A 21,996-nucleotide genomic window follows, 5' to 3' on the forward strand; every position below is an offset into this window, starting at 1 on the left:
ATTCAACACAAAAATAATCACTTATTCAAATAATCACTTATTCAGGCTATCTCATATATCGTGTTCGAAGTTGGGATGAAGATTCGTGGCTTTTTATTCCACATCTAACAAACTCTGCAGATTATACGCTTTCCAATTTCAAAATTTCACCTTTGAAAAAAAAAAAAAACATAAAAAAAAGAGAGAATTTTTCCTTTTCTTCCATGCCATGATAGCGTACTTGTTTGCCCTCCACAGTTTTTTTTTTACTACAAAAAAGGGATATAGGAGAATGCACAAGCACTCCAGTTGAGAAGCAATATGAGTATTTCACATATATATATATATATATATATATATATATATATATATATATATATATATATGTTCAGAAAAAACTCTACATATTAAATTGGAATTAAATTTTAAAATACATCTGCGAATTTAGCTATATATATATATAATTTTTTTTTCCAAGCAAATCCACAAACCCTCGGAAAACCTGCAAAACATTCAAAACAAACACTTGAACAAACTCATTAGCCTTTAATCTAAACATCAAAACCTGAAGACTCAACACTAATCATCTGAAGCTTCAATCTTCCCGCTCCTCCCTGAATCCAACTCCTACACGGTAAAACCCCCAATAAAACCCTGGCCTCAACGCCTCTATCCAAAACGCCTAATCACACACCAAGAAAACCTGGACCTCGCCCTCGAAGTCTTCACCGCGCAAGGAAACATTTACGCGAATCAAAAGAAGTTAACACGGAACCTTAAATGAGATTATTGAAGTTTTTGTACATGATAAAAGGTATGATCTAGTGGGTTCCGTGTTGAACTGTAAGGCTAAAAATGGGGTTTGATTAAGGCCCTTTGTTAGGGATAAAAAAGTAAATCCAAAGGTGATGTTTTACAAAATTATTTTTAATTTAAAATGTATTAAAATATTTTTTTTAGCATTTCTATAATTTCTTAACATCAATTAATCGAAATATTTAAAATAATATTAATTTAATAACTTAAATGGATTTGTTTCGCGGCGGGACGATTTGGTTAATGCCTAGAAGATTTTTAGTTAATTGCAACAGTCAAAAGAATGTTTATGGCTTTCATTTTCTTTTTCCTATTTTTCCCCCTTCCTTCGAGATACCCTGAAGCCTTGTGCAGGGATGTGATTAAAATTTGACGACACCACAAAATTTTAATTCAAGTCAACACTCCTTTCGCGCGCGATGATCAAATTCCCACTGCTTTCCGATATATTTATAATCATAAGCTAACAACTGGTTGGAACAATTCCGTCATCACCTCTTGACCTTCAGCTACCTTGGAGGCAATTGGCGCGGCAGCTATTTACAGCATCTGCTCTACAGCTCTTAATGGATAATGCTCCTTTTATCGTTATGGATGCTGGTGGATGCTTTCCTGCACCAAATCAGTGGAGCAGTACCCTTAAAACTGGAATGTCTTTGCCATCACACTCAGGGTTGGAAGCAGTTGAGAGTACCTTGTGATTCTCATCATTACTCTTTTACATATCTTATTTCAGGGCAACACAAAGCAGTAAAATCTGCAGTACAAGGAGCCCCCGGAGATATAAAGCTTGTTCAATTCTATAACGATCTTTGTTCAGAGGGCATTGCCATCTCATGATCGGCTAGTGAAGAATGCTAAAACCCAAAGGTCATGGGGGGTTCTGGCCCAACTTTGGATGAGTGGCAGCATATATAGAAGAATTCATATCAGGTTTCAAGTGAGAAAGAAGATGTTGCAAATCTGGACGTAGACTTTCTGCTGCCCTCCCACAAAGGGCAAGAACCTCTGCTTTAGGCTTGCTGTTAGCCTGGACAGGACCTCCCTGCCCTTCATAATGGACAACATGATGGCTGACGTACACGAGTTTTGTCAATGTAAGTTCTTTGAATATATGGAATTTCAAATCATATAAATGGAAGTTCCAAATAACGAATACTCACAGAAAGTCAACGAGATCTGCAATTTCTGATGCTTCAACAGCAGTTGATGTCTGTGAATTCCTCCCAAAAACATCGACCATTGTATTTAAAAGCAATGAGAGGGTCTGAAATGATGGTCATGAAAAATCAAACATAAATTCAAACAAATCAGAAAATATTCAGAAGTCAATGTTCTCATTGTGAAACACCGGTTTCTAAAAAATATTAATGGACTTCCCAGTACAACGAAAATGGTTTCAAAAGGCAACTTTCTCACGGTCAATTCACATAGTTCTTGCCTTTTTTTTTTGTTCCTCTTCATAAATGAAAAGAAAATATATACAGTATATCCATGTGTGAGATAAATGAAACAAACAAAAGTTTCTGTGACTTCAAACACCAAATAGAAAATAAAATGGAAAATTGCACGATGCCTAAAGTGATAATGTCATTAGACGCTGAAATTATTCCCTTTTAGTTATAAATGGGTTTTCTTTACCTTGGGCGCATTGAGTTTGACAGATTATGGTGACAACCATTGCATTTTTTTATCATCCCCCTTGGTGATATAATGAAATCTCATCTTTATCTCTAGATGCAAGAACTAAGACAAAATCACATAGATTCCATTGTTTTTGCGCATGAACATTACCTTTCTAAATTGGAGCTTCACTATCATATCTATCTCTACTAAAAGAACTGCTTGCTTTGTAGAGCTTCACAGTGAAGGTTTTTTTTTTTTTAAAAAAAATCAATTTAGCCTCCTTTTTTTCTTTCAATTTCATCCTCAGACTTTATTTTTATAATCGTTCGGGTTACTTTTAGACCAACCAAGTTAACTGGATCATGTTAAATCAACTGCTACACGGTTTAATTTTAAACCCAATTTTGGCATGGAGATGAGTTGAGCGTTTTTTTCCCCTTTCAATTTCATCTTCTTTTTTTCAATTTCATACTTACATTTTTTTTTTACCGGTAACCAGGTTCCCTTTGAATCGACCAAGTCGATTGAGTCATGTTAGGTCAACTCCCACACTATTTAATTTTAACCCAGACTATGCAAGAAGTTGAGTTGAAAGGTTTTTTTTCCTGTCAATTTATCTCCTTTTTCCCCTCAATTTCATCCTCAGACTTTTTTTAATGGTTAGCCATGTTGCCTTTGGACCAGCTAAGTCCGACTGAAACTCACACTGCTTAATTTAAACCCGAACTAGGCAAGGAGTTGGGTTGAGAGGTTTCAAGGTTGACTCGTTGAGTCGGGTTTAATAACAATGCCAAATTGATCTCTTTAGCTAGGACATTTTTTGTTGTCCAAAATTTTTTTTATTCGACCTACAACATAGGACGGACCTATAAACTAGTTGCTCTCTATTTTTTTATGCGCCAAGAATTTTATACATATTTACCTTCGGCAGTCATGAATATCAACAGTGTCTTGTCTTTACAAAACAATTAACAGCAACAGCCACTCTCATCTAGACCAGATCAGATAAAGTATATTAATATGAAAGTAAATGATGCACCTAATACACTAGAGCCTGTTATTAAATTAGGGTTTGGTGTTTTCAGAAAACTTAGAGCAGTATGTAATGGTTGTTACACATAGAAAGTCATCTTCCTAACCAATTTTCCCTCCTCATTTCTCCTTAGTTCATCCTCTGTTGACAACCATTAATCGGCATCTTCTACTCACTTCCATCTGATTCAGATTTACATAATCACCTTCTAATTTCTATCTAAAAACTTAAGACATGATTTGCAAAATTAAGGGGATAAAAAGGACTGGTCAAGGCTTATCAGTCCAATCCCTCAGCTACCACCAAGCTACCCTCTATTCTTTTCTTTCTTTCTTCTTTTCTGTTGAATTTATCTTGTCACTTCACAGGGCAAGTTTAATCAACAAATTCAAGATGCACCTCATATTATTCTATATCTATGCAGTTATCAAAATATATTTCACACTATCAACTTGTCAACGATGGAGTAGCTGTTTTTTAAAACAAACAAAAAAAAACCTCCTTGGAAATCCAAGCCTCAATAAATTAGTTATTCATACAAGTGTAGATTTCTTGGTTTGGGGTTTAATGTTCTAAGTCATACGTGATTTTTGTAAGCAGGGCAGAATTATAAGTTCTGCATCTTTCCACGAAAGATATTTGAAATTTGATTCAGCAGGAACTTGGTGTTTTAATCTTTAATGGTTTGTATTCCTATTTATTGCTTACCTAGTCATGTTAGGACTCGTTATGCATATATCTTATTATTCATTCTTCTTCTTTTGATAAAGAAATCATATCAATAGACTGAAAAGAACTACAGAATCATGTTGTTTACCTTGCAGCTGAAGTATGCAATAAAAATGTGTTTTAAGGTTATTTTGATGTCTAGGAACCAAGAGGTCATCTTCTACTCATGTTCTTCTATTATTCCCTAACTATCATCCCTTCTTGCTTGAAGTTCGCTGCTACAATCCCTGTGTTACTGTTAACAGTCTAAATTCCAACCTATTTCATCTACAAAAATCCCATATAACCCTAATTCAACAAAAAACAACCCTAGCTCACACAAATCTTTTGTGGACATTAATCCTAAGTTGTCATAATGCATTATGACTTTACTGATAAGATATGGAACCGCAAAAGTTAAGCTCCAGCATTTTTCAGCTTATTGCCTAGTGCCTAGTTACAAATTGTGGATTTAACAACTCAAGAAATGCATGGTACAACCATTCAAGCATGACTGGACAAGTTCATCACAGACTAAACCAGACAAAATGAATTGTCTGTCATAATTGCAATCACACCTTGCAAACATTTAAGAGATAAAAACTAACGAGTAGCCTTTTATACCTTATTGAAGAGCGTGTGAGAGTTAGCAAGTCTTGGGAGCAATGGACCCATTATACGGAATGCTATCCTCAACATTGCAACTGATGTTATTGGCCTGAGATGTTTAATGATAGCATGTGTTCCTTCTAGCCATTCCTGTGGGAGGTTGCTAAAGAAAGAATGCAGCAGGGCAATTATGTTACCTGGCGATACAATATTTATAACACAGAATCAGAGCACAAGACACAAGTACTTGATGTATAAAACATAAAGTACGCAATGATGACAGATTTGGATGAAAGAATGCATGCCTTCCAGTTCCAACATCTAAGAAATACGGGTGTGATTTTTTAAATAAGAAAGTAATAATTTTGAAGTCACATGATGCGACTGGCATATATCTGGGATACTCGCATTTAATGATAATAATCATAATACTTGATTGGGAATTAAATGCTGGCATAAGACGAGCTCATAACAGGGAAATGACTGCTAAAGATATGAAAACATTTGCTAAGAAAGCTAAGATTTAAACCGGCAAGTACAAGAAGAAAACTTCAAAGTTTGGACCTTAATAACAACAACGAAATACAGATTGCATTCCTCTAGCCTGTGTTTCCTTACCAACCCACCACAAGCATAATGTCAACAACATTCAAGGGTCCTACAAACAACAACAACAACAAAGCCTTAACCCCAAACTCATTGGGATGGCTATATGGTTCTTTCAGTATCATTCAGCTTAATCATAAATCAAATCTGCCTCCGCATCAGGAGTTTAGATCTCTCAGCATCACTTCCATCCCATTATCTTAAATTTTCCTCTTCCTCTTTTCCTTCCTTTTACAGTTCCTAATAACTCCTCTGAATTGGGACCTTTGGCATCCTACATTGGGCATGACCAAACCATCTTAGTCCACCCTTCTCATTTTATCTCCAATATGTGGCGGCATGTTCATTTCCAATCTTGTCCATTCTTGTCTCACCACTCTCAAATCTCTACCACGCTCATCTAAGGGACTCTGTTGCTTTTATTTCCAACATTCATTTCCATACAGCATGGCTAGCTTCACCACTGTTCTATAGAACTTTACCTTTCACTTTATAAGAGATATTATGCTGGCATAACACACCCTTAAGACAACTCCATTCCAACCTCCTTGCTTTTATTCCATGAGTTACATCGTCATCCACTTCTCTGAATGGAGGATACAACCCTTATACCTAAACTGATCGTATTTCAATTCCATCCAATCCAACATCTCCTTCATTCCTTTTACAAGAGCAAAACTTGCAGTGCATATACTTCTACTTCTACTTCACTAAGAACCTCGACTTTCAAGAGTATTCCTCCATAACTCCATCTTTTGGTTGACTCCTACACTATCAATTCACAACATTGTCGACAAGGCACACAACACGGTACATCATCTTGTATGTGACTGATTAGCTCATCCATGACGAGGGTAAGTATCTACAAACCCTCCTCTTTTGTATCCACTCTCATACTTTCCTCACTTCCTTTGCCCCTTCCTTCTCCTCTCCTCCTTATTTCCCCTGTTTCTATAATCATGTCCTACATCATGAGGACCCTTGAGGGTATGGTCTACAACCTTGGATTCATTTAGGACCTCTACTACCACTCTCTTAACATGCCCTCTCCCCCCACATGGTAGCAGTATTGGCTTCTAGGTTCTACTAAACAGATCAAAGCATAAACTAAACTATCACCAAACTCGAGATGCAATTACAGTATTGTCTCCAAGATGGCATGTAAATGTATCTCATTGTGTGTTGTTGATATAACATGACTTAGTCTGCAGAATTAACAAGATGGCTTGCTTTAAAGTCATCAGCAAAAGTCAGCCATGGTCATCAATCCTTTCTAATCATACAGGTTTTGCACGGTTAAAAGATAGATGGGGCTCAAGTTCACAGAGTTTAGGAATGTCCTGAATTCAACAACATTTTAATTAAATACTTAGCATAAATATGAAAATTTGGGCACCTGAGCATGTTGAGAATAACAAGAGAAAAGGATGAACAGGACTAGAGGAAAAATTAAATAGCATACCAATTGCTGTAACTTAATTGTGAAAATTTGGGCATCTGGGAATGTTGAGAATAACAAGAGAAAATGATGAACAGGACTAGAGGAGAAATTAAATAGCATACCAATTGCTGTTGAGGTGTTGTCTTGAGCAGCCCATGTTGGATCCAACAATGCATAGCCAACAGCAGAGTCTAGTTCCCCAAGTGACCTTTTGCTATCAGTAAGCCACCAACACTCTTTTATTATGCGCGATGCCTCCATATAAAGTTGCACATGAAAATCAGGAGGGAGCTGAGCTAGTAAGAGACCGCAAGCTTGGATCAACAAGCAAGAAAGCTGTTGGCAAGTATAACCACTTCGTAAAACAAAATTTGAAGTATTGATTCCTGAAACTGAAGGGGTTGATCTGCTTCCACCCAGTGAATCAGTACTTCCCCCAGAAGGCGACGTTGGCAAAACTGATCCTTGTCCAACACAATTTGGAGCTCCATTGCTGGATTGAATTAGAGTCGGTTGTATATTAACAACAATCTGAACTAGAGAGGGGATAATTTGGGATGCAGCTACTGGAAGTGAGAGCAATTCTATGACAGCTGTTTCTAGAACCAGTTGAGTATGAGTTCCAGGATCCTGGATTTGATAGAACGCCTTCTGACCCTCAGAAGCATTCGTTGGCCCTGACTGAGAGGCTGCTGATGTCTTGGTATGTGGATTGCGCCCTGAATTATTTGAAGCATCTCCAACTGATCCATACTTTGAGTTGGTATTTAGTGGGGGTATCACATTATTCACAAGCCCTAACAAAAGAGTTGCAAAATACTCTAGGGGTGGGCAGATGACAGGGTTTGGTGAGCTAATGTGCTGTGGGAATGACTCGGAAAATGGGATCTGTGACAAGTTTATAATCAACAAAGAAACATACAGAAAAAAGAAAATAGCATTCCAAAGACTTGAAACGAGGAAACAAAGAAGAAAGAAAATAATAACAGGAAGGGAAGAGAAGCTATAAATACCTTACTAAGATCAAGTACATTCAGTATCCGCACAACAAGCTTTCCAGGAAGATGACCATAGAAGTAGGCAAGTATATCACGAACAAATGTGAATCTTAAGGGGTGATATTCTAAAAGTGGAGAATACATGGCCAGAACTCTGTCTGCTGGATCTACAGCATCATTCTCAAGAAGTCTATAAACAATTAATGGGATGACTGGAAGCAAGCGTGCCGCAATGTCATCAAAAAATGTGGGATACCTGCAGAGCTTATAGCAAACAGTGTTAAGGAAGCTGCAATTCTTGTATTCCAATGAAATTTCAGCATTGCATTACTTTTGTCACCTATACCCTTTAACCCAAAACATAATCAAGATTGAACTATCTTTTTATTTTTCTTTCTTATACCCTGTATCCAATACATATCGTGCTGTATCAGGTGCATATCCATATCTAAAAGAGATTGATGCATTTACAGGAAGCATTTTGGAGTATCTATGCTTCCTAAATTGCTAGAGACATCAATCAATTACCAATGCTCTAAATTATCATGAGTCTTGTAATTTCATATAACAGAATAAAATTCCATGTAGAAACATATAATCTAGAAGTCTTTACCTGTCCTTCCATGATAGATGATTTCCAAGTGCCTTTGCCAATTCAATACGCTTGAACAGTCCTGAGAGAATCCAATGCTCAGGACGCACACGATTCATACAAAATAGTTTCACTCTTGATTGAAGTTCCTGCCTATCAAGCAAGCTAATCTGAAACATGCATTATGATGCATTTCAGTGTCAGTGCAAGAACAATAAACATCGAAACTATGTTTGAACAAGCATGATATCTCAACCCATACATAGATCAAATCAAACAAACTCCCACCAAATTGCATGGTTATGCACGAGAAGTTATGTTTAAGTGCCAAAAGTTGTCTTCAAGGAAACTGTCACTGAAGACGTAGCAACCTTAACATATTATAACAAGTGCCAAATCGCACAACAGGTATTTGGTTTTAAAATAAACACTCTTGAAAGTTTTTTCCTTACCATAGCACACAAAATTGAGCAAGTCTCGTTCTTCTCTTATATACTACTTGTAAGTTTATGTAACTGGCTGCTGGTTTGCATAAAAACCAGAATAAAAGCTGTCAGAGCAGCAGTTGGACAGATAGCTCTACCATTAGAATCCTCTTAACGGATTCACTGTCTCCATATACCAAGATCGTTCTCATAGTGCAAACCCTCAACTTGGAGCCTTAAAACCTTAAGGCAGACGCTGACTAGAAAATCGTGTTTGCTTTTTAACACGTCTTCAATCTTGCACCTCCAAATCTGTCCTGAGACTTTCCCCTCTGACCCAAACCACAAAATCATAATTGCCCCAAGTCTTATTTCCCAGACAGTAATCAGATTCTCAGTTGATTAAAGCAACAGTAATCGCTATACTAATCATCCTTCAAACACTACAGTGATTATGTCATGTTTGATGGTGCACGTGCACACACAAAAGAAAAGGATTAAGAAATGTGCATATACAAGATCAAATTGTGCAGAAAAACATACCACAATACGCAAAGCATGGGGATCATCATCACGGTCAGTAAGTGCCAGAAGCAAAATATCCAACGGCAGCAACTCATGAGTCCAAATGAAAAAGGCAAGGTTTGCACAAGTTTTCAATAAAAGGTCCTAGGAAAACAAAGGGAACAAACAGACACTAAATGAACTAGCACACAACAAATAAGACTGTTAGTGCATATAATTTGCAAGAATAACCAGGGCAGAAGATGAAAACCTGTAAGCTATGCCCAAGCTGAAGGTCCACATGAATGTGATGAAGTAGAACATCCACCATTGTGTATATATTCGCTGTCACTTCTTCAGGGGAAAATTCTCTCAAAACACGTGCCTGAACTCCATCCACCAACACATAATTAGTCAGGGGTCTTTTAAAACAAATCCAGAAAGATAAAGCTGTCAAGAAATGATGATTTCTATAGGAACAATTGCTTGTGCTAATGATGTTTTCCCAACAAACAGATTAGAAGAATGTAGTCCATACCAGATGTCCACTATTGATGTTTTCAGGGTGTCCATGCATCAGTATCCATGCGCCAGCACATAGATATTGTCGGTGTTGGGGGAAACTATGATTGATATATGTCATCACATAAGAGGGATCAGCTGATAGTGAGATCAGCTGGGTACATTGGTTAATCACTGTTGTTTCTGCCTGCAAAAACACTGGGCATTTTAACACTGACTGAATTGCCAAGCAATCTGAACAGCAGGCATGGAAATATTCAAATCTAAAATCATTTCACAAGGTTAAACTCTCCGATGAAGAGTAATACAAACTTGCAAGTTAAAACTTTGCATTTCTAACTTGAAGCTCTGGTGTTCTCCTTCAAAGGAAGGTGGAGATTTAAGGGAAAAGGGAGGTTACTTGAGTACTCCCTGTCCAAAGCCCAATAGGCCCTCCCATGGACCCCAGAAAAGAAGATGAAGACAAAATAAAAACAAAAACAAATCATTTCATTTCCCTTTATTTCATAAAAAAATTAATGATAGAATCATATTAGTCTTTATGTGAATCTTATGTACTGTTCTATTGGATTGTCAACCCTAAAGAAAAGTACACGTGCAAAGAAACTTAAATGAAATAGTCTCTCTTTAGTGCTTTAATGGTACAGGACTGGCTAAAATATAAGTAAAAAGAATCCCAATTAAACAAGATAAATCTTCATCCAATAAAGAAAACAAAAATAATTCCCAAACCAATAAGGCTTCTTAATGGTTTAAAGAAAACCTCAATGATACTAAATTGAAACAGGATAGACTAAATTCATTATTGAATATCTGCTAACTCTGACCAAATATGAAAACCACAAAAATACCCATGAATATCATGCTACATTTGTCTCCTTTGAATGAAAATCCTTAAATCAAGTTAACTAAACCAGACTGCTAAGGTGCTTCTTTAAAATATAATGCCTACTTATGTAAGGATCCATTCTCAAATCATGTCAACTTTGCCGATATGCTTCCCTGATCCATTATTAGAAAGAAGAAGATAAAATAACTGCACATAGCAAATTACACCCCCCTCCTAAATCTACCCAGGTGTCAGATTTCTTTTAGCACAATGAGGAACCTTGATCCATTTTCAAGTCTTGAGATGCACATGGATAGCCCTCCATTCACATGTACCAGGCAAATCTTAGACTTGCATCCCACTAGATCAGTGCATCCTTCCAGTTATCTGATTCTAGACTTCCATCCTCAACAAAGAATGCCAATCAGCAAAACATGAAAGAAGTAACATAATGAAAGAATTAAAAAAAAATGGTTTGCAATAACTGACCTGTTGCCAAGCTTTAATAGCCAAACCCCTTTTATCTATCCTCCCACTCAAGGCATCACGAAGAAGAGGAGGGAAGTAGCTTAATGTTTTTTTTGACCATGTATGTTGACTTGTTGCCAATATCTGTTCTAACATAGTTTGAAGATAAAGCATGTGATCAGCGTCAGCAATTCCACGTGTTTTTATGATGATGGCAAGAGTGACTATAGTTACACGATTCAAAGTTTCAGTAAATTCAGTGGGGCCCTGCAAAATATTAAACAAATCTTAGATTTTTCAGATACTAACAAAAAAAGAAGAAGGAACACAAGCTTCAACAGAAAATCTTCAGTTTAAAAATGATAGTCTTTTACCTTCCCTTCTCTCTTCACTGAGAAAAAATCCCTTTGTGATAAAATGAGGTTCATGCACAAGTTTTCAGCCAACCTAAATACACGGTGATCTCCTCGTTTCCCCTTTAAAGTAGAAACTATTTTTGTAACATCATACATTAAGGTTTTGCTTTTCCCTTGATACCTAAGAAAAAATGTAACAAACAAGTGTGATTTACAGTTTTTGTTTTAAAAAAAAATTCATGGAAGAAAAAAAATCTTGAAATTATTATTTGCATAATCTGAAGGTCCATCAACCCAAACAATAGCTATAAAACTCTAAAATATTATCTACATTAAGCAACCTAACTTCCAAACAAGACATGGCATATGTTTGGGAAGCAAAGAAAAGACAAAATCCCTGAAGGTAGAGGTTGTCCGCAATTAAAAAGATTCTGAGCAGAAATATCTGGATGCAGACTTTAAATATATTCCCCAACCTCAGTAATTTCAATACATTAAGCAAATTATCACCAGTTTGAAGGAAAAGGAAAAGGAATAGCTTCACAGGATGGAGTTGGCAGATATTACCTGTAAAGTGGAAGTAAGCGATAGTTCACAATTTCTAGCACCAAAAGAGTGACCCCAGGCTTGCTCAATATTGATTGATACCTCTGTGCCAAATGCTTTACAAAGAAATTATAATGTACATCATCATCACATTAAAATTACATTACCTCACAAAATATACAGGTGAAAAAATGCACAACAATTAACTTAAGCAGGGACATACAAAGATTCAGCATCCATGGACATTTAAAGATCATTTGGTCAGCCTTGAGGAATGCACTAACATTAGTTTAATAGCATGAAAAGCTTTCCATGAAAATGGTTGATGTGTTCATCTAGCCAATTTTTTAAGCTCTCACAGGCAGTTCACAATCCATCAAAACATGACATGCAAAAGAACAGCTTTCCTTTCCTACATGTAGATCAATTGACTTGAAATTGTAGCATGCACTGCAAGTACCAGGCAAATTTTTAATCTAAGGATCAATTTGGTAAAAGGTTAAAATTGAAGATGAATTGTTATGAAAGTATTTATCACGGGAGAAATCATTAAGGGTATAAGAGTGAATAAAAAAAGCTATTTTCAAACATGTTTGGTAGAGGTTTAAAAACTCGAGCATTAGACATTCCATAAAATGACATAAAAAGGTCCCAACGGCTAGTTATAAGTAAATGAGAGAATCTAGGAGTTAAATTTTATAAGAGAAAAAAAGAATAAAATCTATAAGCCTTCCCCCCTTAAAAGACTTCAAACCATTCCCTTGGAGATGATATTTACACCCACTTTACCCCACTTTTGGGATAAATATTTATCTCAATCCATTTTATTCACCAAACACAAATAAACTTTACCCCTGATATTTTTGAGGGCTCATAACCAAGGCTACTAGGGAACAGAATATATAAATAAGCAGTTGTGACCAACAGTGATTTCATGCCGATATCTACACGAGAATTGCCAAACAGGCTTGCATATTATATGATTGCGCTTAAGAGAGATTTTAGTATTTTTCTATGTATGTGAGGGCTCATAACCAAGGCTACTAGGGAACAGAATATATAAATAAGCAGTTGTGACCAACAGTGATTTCATGCCGATATCTACATGAGAATCGCCAAACAGGCTTGCATATTAAATGATTGCGCTTAAGAGAGATTTTAGTATTTTTCTGTGTATGTGAATGCATCACTGTGATGAATTTATCTGCAAGAAATGGTGTCCTTTTAGAAGCAAGGGTAAAGAGAAATACACTGAAGTGTGACCGAAACAGTGAATGAGGAGCGATGAGCAGCAATCGACAATATGTTTCAACCATTGCAATGCTAGGAACAACCTGCACCAAACATTAGATCACATTAAAAGAAATGTCAAAACTGTCAGACATCTGATAGATAGTCCACAACATCTATATTGGAAAGTAGAAACCATTTAGTCCCAGCTACGGCAAGTCATTCCCAGAAGAGCAAATCACAGGAAGAAGCCTAGTCTCAATTTATAAACTAGACCCATTAGATATAATCTTCTTCAAAGCACCGTGTTGTAGCACTTATTTACACTTTGATCACAGAAGCCAGTGCAACATACATCATCAACAATTCTCTTTTTGCCAATTGCTGTCATTAATTACAATGTTTCTTTCTGAGTTTTACTTTTGGACAAGAGACCTTTATTTTGAACTATAACTAAGTTTCCATTTTGAATCCCACAACACACTTTTTAATACTATGGGCCACCCCACAAGAATCATAAAATAACGACAAGTTATGAAGATGGATGTTAGACAAATAAGGCTGACTAAGAGTGGGTTTCCTGACTAAAGATGTTCCCCGTTCTACCCGCCTACCAAGTTACAGATCTTTCAGCCATAGCACAGAAAGCACAGAATGTGAGTTCGACCAACATGCATTGCCAAGGAAGCAACATAGAAAAGAGACTTGGACTGTACATGAATACCTAATAAATCACACTACGAAATTTATCTTCAAGACAAAACTCTTTCATTAAGATATGTAATCAGGACAAATTTTCAAGAACCTCTCTCCATATCATCAGACAGAAACATAGCATCATCAGCAAAACACGTAGACATCCTCAACCAATTATCATACCCTTAACTCTCTATTTTTAGCCTCTGCTAATCATTCTACTTAAACCATCAACTTCAAAGGCAAACAAAGAACAAGATAAAAAACATCCCAGGAAAACCACCCTTAAAATAAAGATTGAGCTCCACATTAACCAAAGCTGAAACAAATATAAAACACAATCCCCTCTCAAACACACAAATGTGTAAATGTCAGTTATGCAACTAATAATTAGGAAGACCATTTACAGGCTCCCGATGACAAAAGATAAGGCTTCAGCATTTCTTAGAACTGTATAAAACAATTAATTATAAACTGATCTTCAACACCTATATAATCTTTTCCCTTGTTTCATCACATCCTTGTTCCAAAATGAAGCTCAAAAACTTAATAACAGGAAACCCATTTTGCTATCTGTATTAATTGTCTGAAGCAGTAAGGATGCTGTTTATCATTTTTATATTTTATGACAACCATCTGGGGATCTGGGAACAAAGCACTATGCCATTTACGCAACAACATTAGGTGCTACTTTCTGAAATGAGACTGAATGCATCAATCCTTATAATAAAAACTGTCATTTCTTTTCTTTTTGCCATGCCTTTGTTCAAAATGAGACTGAATGCTTCAATTTGTATAATAATAACTTGGTGGTTTCTTTTCTTTTTTGCTATGCCTTTGTTCTTTTGACCTGATTCAAATCTTGCCTGTAATGCTGCAAGAATTGCATTGAATGACAAATGGTTTTTGAACTATGCACCAATTTTGCAAGCATGCATTTAGGGAGCAGATAAAAGTGGATCCTGCTGCCAAGTTGCCAACTACAACATAAGCAAGCACTAAAAGCATTACCTGTCCAGCAAATAAAGAATCTTCCATCTGAAACACCAACTTCAAACATAGGTTCATGGAAAGTCCAGATAATAGTGACATCGGCAAAGGGCTTACTTCCCTCATCACCATTAACCGCTCATTAGACTGCATGTTTGTTCCAGTTAATAATTCAGAAACTCCAGCTGAGGATAACCAGTTCACCACTGTTTCAGAAGCTGGCTGAGCCATGGTGTAGGATACAACCCAAAACATTCCAATTGATTTGTCATCCATATTCATGTAATCCAACATCCGATCCCCTGGAAAGCAAAGTCAAAAAAATTTAAACATGAGTACAAATTTGTTTAATACTTAATAAGTGTCAATCCTCATACTTAGCATTGTTTAGTAAGAAGCATGAGTGTTGAAAAGTATGCATTCCATGAGAAGTATGGCAATGTGAAAAGTGAAAAATCAAGAAAGAACAGGTCCCTTCCCCCCTTTTGGTAACAGCTACTGTCTTTGTTGGGAGAGTATCAATAAAAATAAGTGAGCACACACATGCATATGTATGTGAACGCACATACCCACAAAATGTGCTGACATTCAAGCAGTTTTCTAAAATCAATATATCCTGATGCTAAAAACATGCATTTACCTTAAAATGTAAAGTAGAAAACTGAAAGAAGCAGAAGAGTGCTTCACACTAAAGCATTTTTCTAATACTAACCACCAGCAAGATCCACATTATCAAACCAGTTCGATTCTGCAATTACTATTGGAAGAAATTTACCTGCTCTTTTTTCTATTTCATATGTGAGAAATTTACCTTTGCTTGCTTGCCTCCACCACTCATCTATTTGCTTTCCTTTCTGAAGCTGTTCACTATTTAAACATTCCCTTGTTGATGTGTTCAATGACCAAATACGTAAGTTTTGGCAACTGCTAATATAATCAAGCAGGATGCTTTGAGGATTATTAGGATCAGAGCTTCGATCTTCCCTGTGAAATGATAAAACCTTTCGTGTTGTCTCTACCTGCCAGCAAAATTGCGACGCCCAAGATTGAGTGTGACAAGTTGACCCTAAGATTATGGCTAATATTATGACCAAACCACAGTCCTAAACATGAACCCCCTATATATCTGCTACAAATTAAGGCCAATAAAATTTCACCAAGGATGAAAGAAGCTAATGTAAATGCACTGGACAAGGAATAAACAACGTTGAGATATATTATGATAGTGAGAAAAATGCAAAACTACACCAGGCAGTATAAAGGCAATGAATTTTACGGTAACAACAAACTTTCTAGCATCTGTATTTAATGCATTCATCACAAGCTCGATCTAAATAATTTGTGCAAACAGCCAAGTAACATGATTTGTTCAAACAATGTGCCGATCACCCTCTATTAGCCTTGAAACCAGTTTGTCCAGAAAATCGATAAAATAAAAAACGATGAGATATATTATGACAGTGAGAAAGATGCAAAACTACACCGGGCAGTATGAAGGCAATGAATTTTACGGTAATAACAACCTTTCTAGCATCTGTATTTAATGCATTCATCACAAGCTCAATCCGAATAATTTGTGCAAACAGCCAAGTAACATGATTTGTTCGAACAATGTGCTGATCACCCTCTATTAGCCTTGAAACCAGTTTGTCCACAAAATCGATAAAATCTATGCACCCACTTTTCACAAGAAAGTAGAAGATATCAGAGAATACAAGCCACTCCTGCCAACAATTCATTTCTGCAAATGAAAAAAAAAATTACAAGAATTATTATCCTACAAAAAGAAGCATTTCAAAATTTGCTATAATCAATTTTTAAACCAGACACACTAAACATATTAGAAACATAAGCAGCTTCGTGCACTTAAAAGTAGTGGGGCTACCGTGACAAACATGTCCACCAAGTTTCTCAACCATGCTTACTGCTTCATATTACTTAAAAATTGTGCTATTACATTTTCAATTCTGCTGGTGAAAATATGCAATTTAACAGTTGAACAATCCTACCAGACATTCAATGAAGAAAAGATCATGAACAGTAAGTGATCCTTGAGCACATTATATAGGAACAGAAGAAAGTAAAAAAAATGAAAGGAATAAATAATTGCCTGAATTTGTCAACTTCAACAGTTCAACAATTCTATCAATAGTGGCCTCACAAATCATACTAGAAGTGAAAACAGCACCAGGAGTAGGCCCATGAGCAGGCCTATAGCAAGAAGCCACAAGAAGCACACGCTTCCACCAGTCAGGTGATGGAGTAGTACGAAGAGCATGTCTTATACAACGCAAAGCTCTTTCCCAGTCCAAACTTCCCCTCTGAATAGAATTTGCAAGATCCTACATGGTTAAAAGAAAACAATTTCACAGGCGGTGGTAGATAGATGCATGTGTTTTTGCGTTTGACAGGCACAAAATTACCCAATTACAAACACAACATTTTACTTAAAAGCATTGCATTTTCAGACATAAGATAAAGAACACCCCTTAAAGAAAGGAGGAGGGAATAACAGCTTCCATGCACTGTACAAGGCTCCAAGTTAGCTGGTTCATCCCAGACATGCATTCAATGATTTGACAAAAATGTTTTATTTAAAAATATAATCTCACTTTTAAAAAAAAAAATGCATGCTCGAGTAAAGACAAATATACCATGGGGAATACTAGACAGCTTTTAAACCAAGTTTTGAAAGGAGCTAAAGGATGGGGAAAGAATGCACTAAAAGTTTGGAAATGTACTTTAATTCATCAAAAAACAATAGAAGGCATGTAAAAAGTGAATCAAAACCAAATTCATAACTTTGATAACAAAGATATCTTTCCGTATAAATAGAGTAAAACTTTTGATAAACTAGAGTGTAATGATAAAACTCATCAGACAAATTGAAGTCCAACAAAAATATCATGGTATAAGCAACGAACTGCATATAGAATTATCCAATTTTTAACCAGAAGCAATTAAAGAAAGAATGAAAGGTAAATACAGCCCAACTGTGCACATGTAAATATATAAACATATATGCAGACACAAGCATAAGTGCAAATTGTTAAAAACTGTTGTTAACTTTGCAGCCATTTGACTTTTAAGCAGCATTGTATAAAGAACAATCTCCATAAATCAATATTCAAAATATATTTAGAGATAAGAATTATAATGATGATACATTTGCCATACACGAAACAAATAAAAGATATTTCACCTTACAATGTCAGAATGTTTCTTTCCAGGTGAAGACAGAAGAAAAACATGATTATTTTACTGTCCTGTTAAGGCTGACAAGGTAAAACAGAGAATCCAAGACAAAACACAATCCTCCAATCCTAGATACAGGGATCTCATGGAAGATACTCTGCGACATATACAATAAAATACTAGCTTCATTCACTTAGAAAATCTTTCACCGGTTTTTTGCAGTTCTTTCTTTTCTATAGCACAAGAGAACTACACAAAACAGTGGGTATACTAAAAACGAACTTGTATTTTCTATTTTTATTATGTCTTATCTGGTGTACTTCTTGTTCTATGTTTTAGACAATGCCAGCTTCATTAACACACAAATAGGTCACGAGCAAATTTTGTATAAGATCCAGAATCTGTCGTTCAGGAAGTTCACACATGAATCACATCTCCTTCAAAATACTCTAAAAGCATATTGTTAATGATGCAGCAGCCCATCTCTGAAGCATCTTAGCTTGCTGAAGAAGAAATTTTTATACAAGATTATATAAAACCAGACAGAATGCTGGAATTTTCTGAAATGAAGAGAGTTTATATCTATGCTAATATTTTTTTATATAATGTCTATTAATATCTTCACAGTTCAAATTCACCAACATCATAAGTAAAATGAGCAGCCACAATCACCATGTTGGCCTTTACAGCATTTGTCTAGATAATTAATAAAATACCCAAGGATACAGAATGTTAGATGGAGGAGTTTAGGAAACAAAGATAGGTTATACATTATCTCAATCATCTTCATGTGGGTAAAAAAGGAAGCAGTTGTCATCTTTCAGGCGTCAACTTAATAATATACCAAAAACAGAATGTTTGATAAAGGGCTTTTTGGAACAAAGATAGCACATGTATTGTCCCAGTCTTTCCATATGTAATTCCATTTGATGTCTTCACAGTTCAACTTCACCAATAGTAGTGTACATGGAGAACAAAATCAGCAGTAATCATTATTTATGACTCAAAAGTGACCTGATTGCATAATTACTTTTATCCCATATTCTCATTGTGGCACACCACGGCATCACTATTATAACTATGGCCATTCCTTGTTTCCAAAAGTATTCATTTATGAATCTTCAATGCATCATATCCTCACATATCGACCCCTCTACTTCCATAATCTTTTTTCAAGTGCTTTTAATTTAATCCAAATACACAGAAATGAATAAGAAAATGGTGACCATTGCTGTCTATATATCCTCAACTGATTACACTAATTAGTGTCGGCATCCAAGTACAATAAGCACGGAATAGGTGCAATAAGACAATACAGGTCTCTGGAGATCAAAATTAAATTCATTTTCACAAGGAAAATGCTACGCATACGACAAATCATACTAAAACTCCAAACAAACAGATGTGGAAACTGATAAGCAGTGAATTGTGGGTCTCAAAACTATTAAATGAGTGGTAGAGGATAAAAAGGGAAATAACAATGCCTGTTTGTATGAAAATTTTGTACGGTTTGTTTTTATATATAGCATTGCTTTCACAACTGCAAAATGTCACTACTTCTAAATCATGATGGGAAGATGCATATCTACCATGTATTGTTCAATGAACAAAAAGAAAATGAGGATCTCTTTATGATTATTCCAACAGGAAAGCATCTATAATTCACTTCGTTGAAACTTGAACTAATTTTGGATTATGAATAATTTGAAGAAATTCTATAAGGCATGAAAAAAATGGTTCTTGTTATCCAATTAAAAATGCACTATTGCAAACAGTAGTAATGATATAAGCCTGCACAACCAGCAGACTACCATTGCTGGTGGCTGTATTTGGAAGGCCCCGTGATAACAGGTCCTGCCATCAAAAGGATGCTATTCAAGGATAGCATAAACCAGAACCATACTATTTCACTAGAATGAGGTATAATTTTTCGAAGTTCCAGAGTGAGTTCTTAGAAAAATACATCACCTCTCCATGCAAAGGTTCTCCAAGCACGCTTGGATATGTGATTGGTGAATAGCGCAAGTTAGCCACAGCTTCAACTGAAACAGTAGGAATTGTAGGAGACAAAACCCGATGGGTACCAAATGTTGGGCAGTGAAGGTGTTGATCCAACATTTGCATGTGCATAGCCATCATATCTCGCCTCCTATGAATCTCCAAGATAAGTGTAAATAAGGCCTCGTCATCAGGAATGTTCTCTATAAACTGCAACCCGCTGCGCAATAATTCATAGAAGGGCACTCGGCATTTATCCTCATCCACCAGCAGCCAGATCACATCCAAACAACTATGCAGCCATTCAATCAGAGCCTTGACAGGTCTCCAGGATTTCACACCATCAGATTCATCGACACCATGTTGTCTTTGATCCCAATTAACCAGCCAGCTCAACATATGGTTGAAAATATCAGCATGAGTCACTGGCTTCAAATTAAACTCAAGTCCAGTTAAAATAATCTTGCAACATAGCTGGCGAAGACTGCTCATGGCACTGTCCCTTATCAATAAATTGACCCTTGCTGAAGATTGTGGCCCATTACCAGAAATATCAGATGATTTAACCGGAGACATAGCTACAGAAGGTGAAGCTTCCATCCCCAATGGGGCTGGAGAGCCAATGCCATGAACAGAAGATAGTGGGGATGTAGGATTCAAAGACTGAAAAATTGACGAATTGGAGATTGTGGTTGAAGAAGGAAGCATCCCATTCTGCGCTAAACCAGTGGACGAAACAGCTGGCACTGCTTGACCTGCCTGGCTGACTGACAATTCGGTGGTAGATACTGAAGAAAGAAGACTCGGCAAGAAACTATCCCAGTTAATGTACTCTATACTACATAAACTCCGTAGGGCAAATAGAAGAAAATCCGCCCGCGGGGCGTGATTACTACATTGCACAACCAGAGTTATAAGTACAGATTCAGTTACAGCACGCAATTGCTCTTGATCCTGAAGTGTACGAACATACACACGTCACATTATCAAAACACGATATTTTTTTACCATTTAAACACAAGTACACCAAAAAAAAGAAGAAGTAATTCGATGGTAAAGCACGAATATTTACCGGAAATTGGGTATGAAGTTGCTCGAAATCTAAGAGAAATTGCTCATTCGGAGGAGGAAGCTCTCTGTTGAGAGCAAGAACACGCTTTTGTGTCTTGTTCCTGAAAAAAAAAAGTCAGATTTTTTTTAAAATATAATAATAATAATAATAATAATAATAATAATAATAATAAGAGAATAATCCTCGAAGGAAAAGCGAATTTAAAACTCACGGCAGTTCGCGAGCTGAATCATCGGGTTTTTGGCGGCTGCTTCGCTGCGAAACGGAAATCAAGAAGTATTAATGACTAATCTTTTCGCTTCTTTGGAAGTGATTGATAAAATTGAGAATAAGAATGAAAACGATGATTTACGCCTAAGTAGAGGTTGAAGAGATCGATAATGGCAGCTCGAGCTGGGTGGAATTGGTGACCACGTGAGGAGGCCGAGGCCGAGGCTGCTGCTGCTGTTATTGATCTCTGGCTTTGTTCCATTTTATTTTCACTTCATTTCATGTTTTGTCGGAGGAAAGGTTCGAGTCGTGAGGAGTAACGAGAAGAAAGAGCGATGACCGAGTCACTGTGAGTTATCAGCACAAAAGTATAGTGTAGCGGAAAGTAAAGGGGAAATTTGTCGAAGGTGAGTGGGGGTGCTGCGAGAAGTCTTCTAGGCCCATTAGGGGGGATTGCATTTGGGTCGGGGGTCCGGACCCATTTGGAAAATTTACTTAAAGAAGAACCCGTTTTTCAGCTAAAATGGTTATATAATTTCGACTCTAC

General features: G+C 36.4%; 1 protein-coding gene across 1 annotated transcript; it reads right to left on the reverse strand.

Moving 5' to 3' along the window:
• Positions 1-1,070: 1,070 nt before the first annotated feature.
• Positions 1,071-21,855, reverse strand: LOC133705547 (mediator of RNA polymerase II transcription subunit 23). Its single transcript, XM_062130814.1, has 21 exons — positions 21,592-21,855; positions 21,451-21,494; positions 21,240-21,339; positions 20,138-21,121; positions 17,085-17,316; positions 16,498-16,715; positions 15,786-15,993; positions 14,996-15,276; positions 13,309-13,392; positions 12,080-12,174; positions 11,531-11,693; positions 11,178-11,423; positions 9,876-10,046; positions 9,609-9,722; positions 9,377-9,502; positions 8,430-8,578; positions 7,832-8,072; positions 6,941-7,706; positions 4,787-4,968; positions 1,959-2,062; positions 1,071-1,868 (listed from the first exon to the last, which is right to left on the reverse strand). Exons 1-21 carry the CDS (start codon positions 21,709-21,711, stop codon positions 1,667-1,669), a joined length of 4,830 nt encoding a protein of 1,609 aa, XP_061986798.1. The 5' UTR covers positions 21,712-21,855; the 3' UTR covers positions 1,071-1,666.
• Between the last annotated feature and the right edge of the window lie 141 nt (positions 21,856-21,996).

The sequence above is a fragment of the Populus nigra genome, chromosome 10 (genome assembly GCF_951802175.1).
Source record: "Populus nigra chromosome 10, ddPopNigr1.1, whole genome shotgun sequence".
Classification (NCBI taxonomy): Eukaryota; Viridiplantae; Streptophyta; class Magnoliopsida; order Malpighiales; family Salicaceae; genus Populus; species Populus nigra.

What these genes read in the sequence shown, in the direction of transcription:
- LOC133705547 (XM_062130814.1), bottom strand. Translation starts at nt 21,711, where the DNA reads ATGGAACAAAGCCAGAGATCAATAACAGCAGCAGCAGCCTCGGCCTCG. An exon ending in ATGTACTTGATCTTAGTAAG is followed by an intron (nt 7,707 to 7,831) that starts GTATTTATAGCT and finishes AACTTGTCACAG; the next exon opens with ATCCCATTTTCCGAGTCATT. An exon ending in CAACACCTCAACAGCAATTG is followed by an intron (nt 4,969 to 6,940) that starts GTATGCTATTTA and finishes TTGTATCGCCAG; the next exon opens with GTAACATAATTGCCCTGCTG.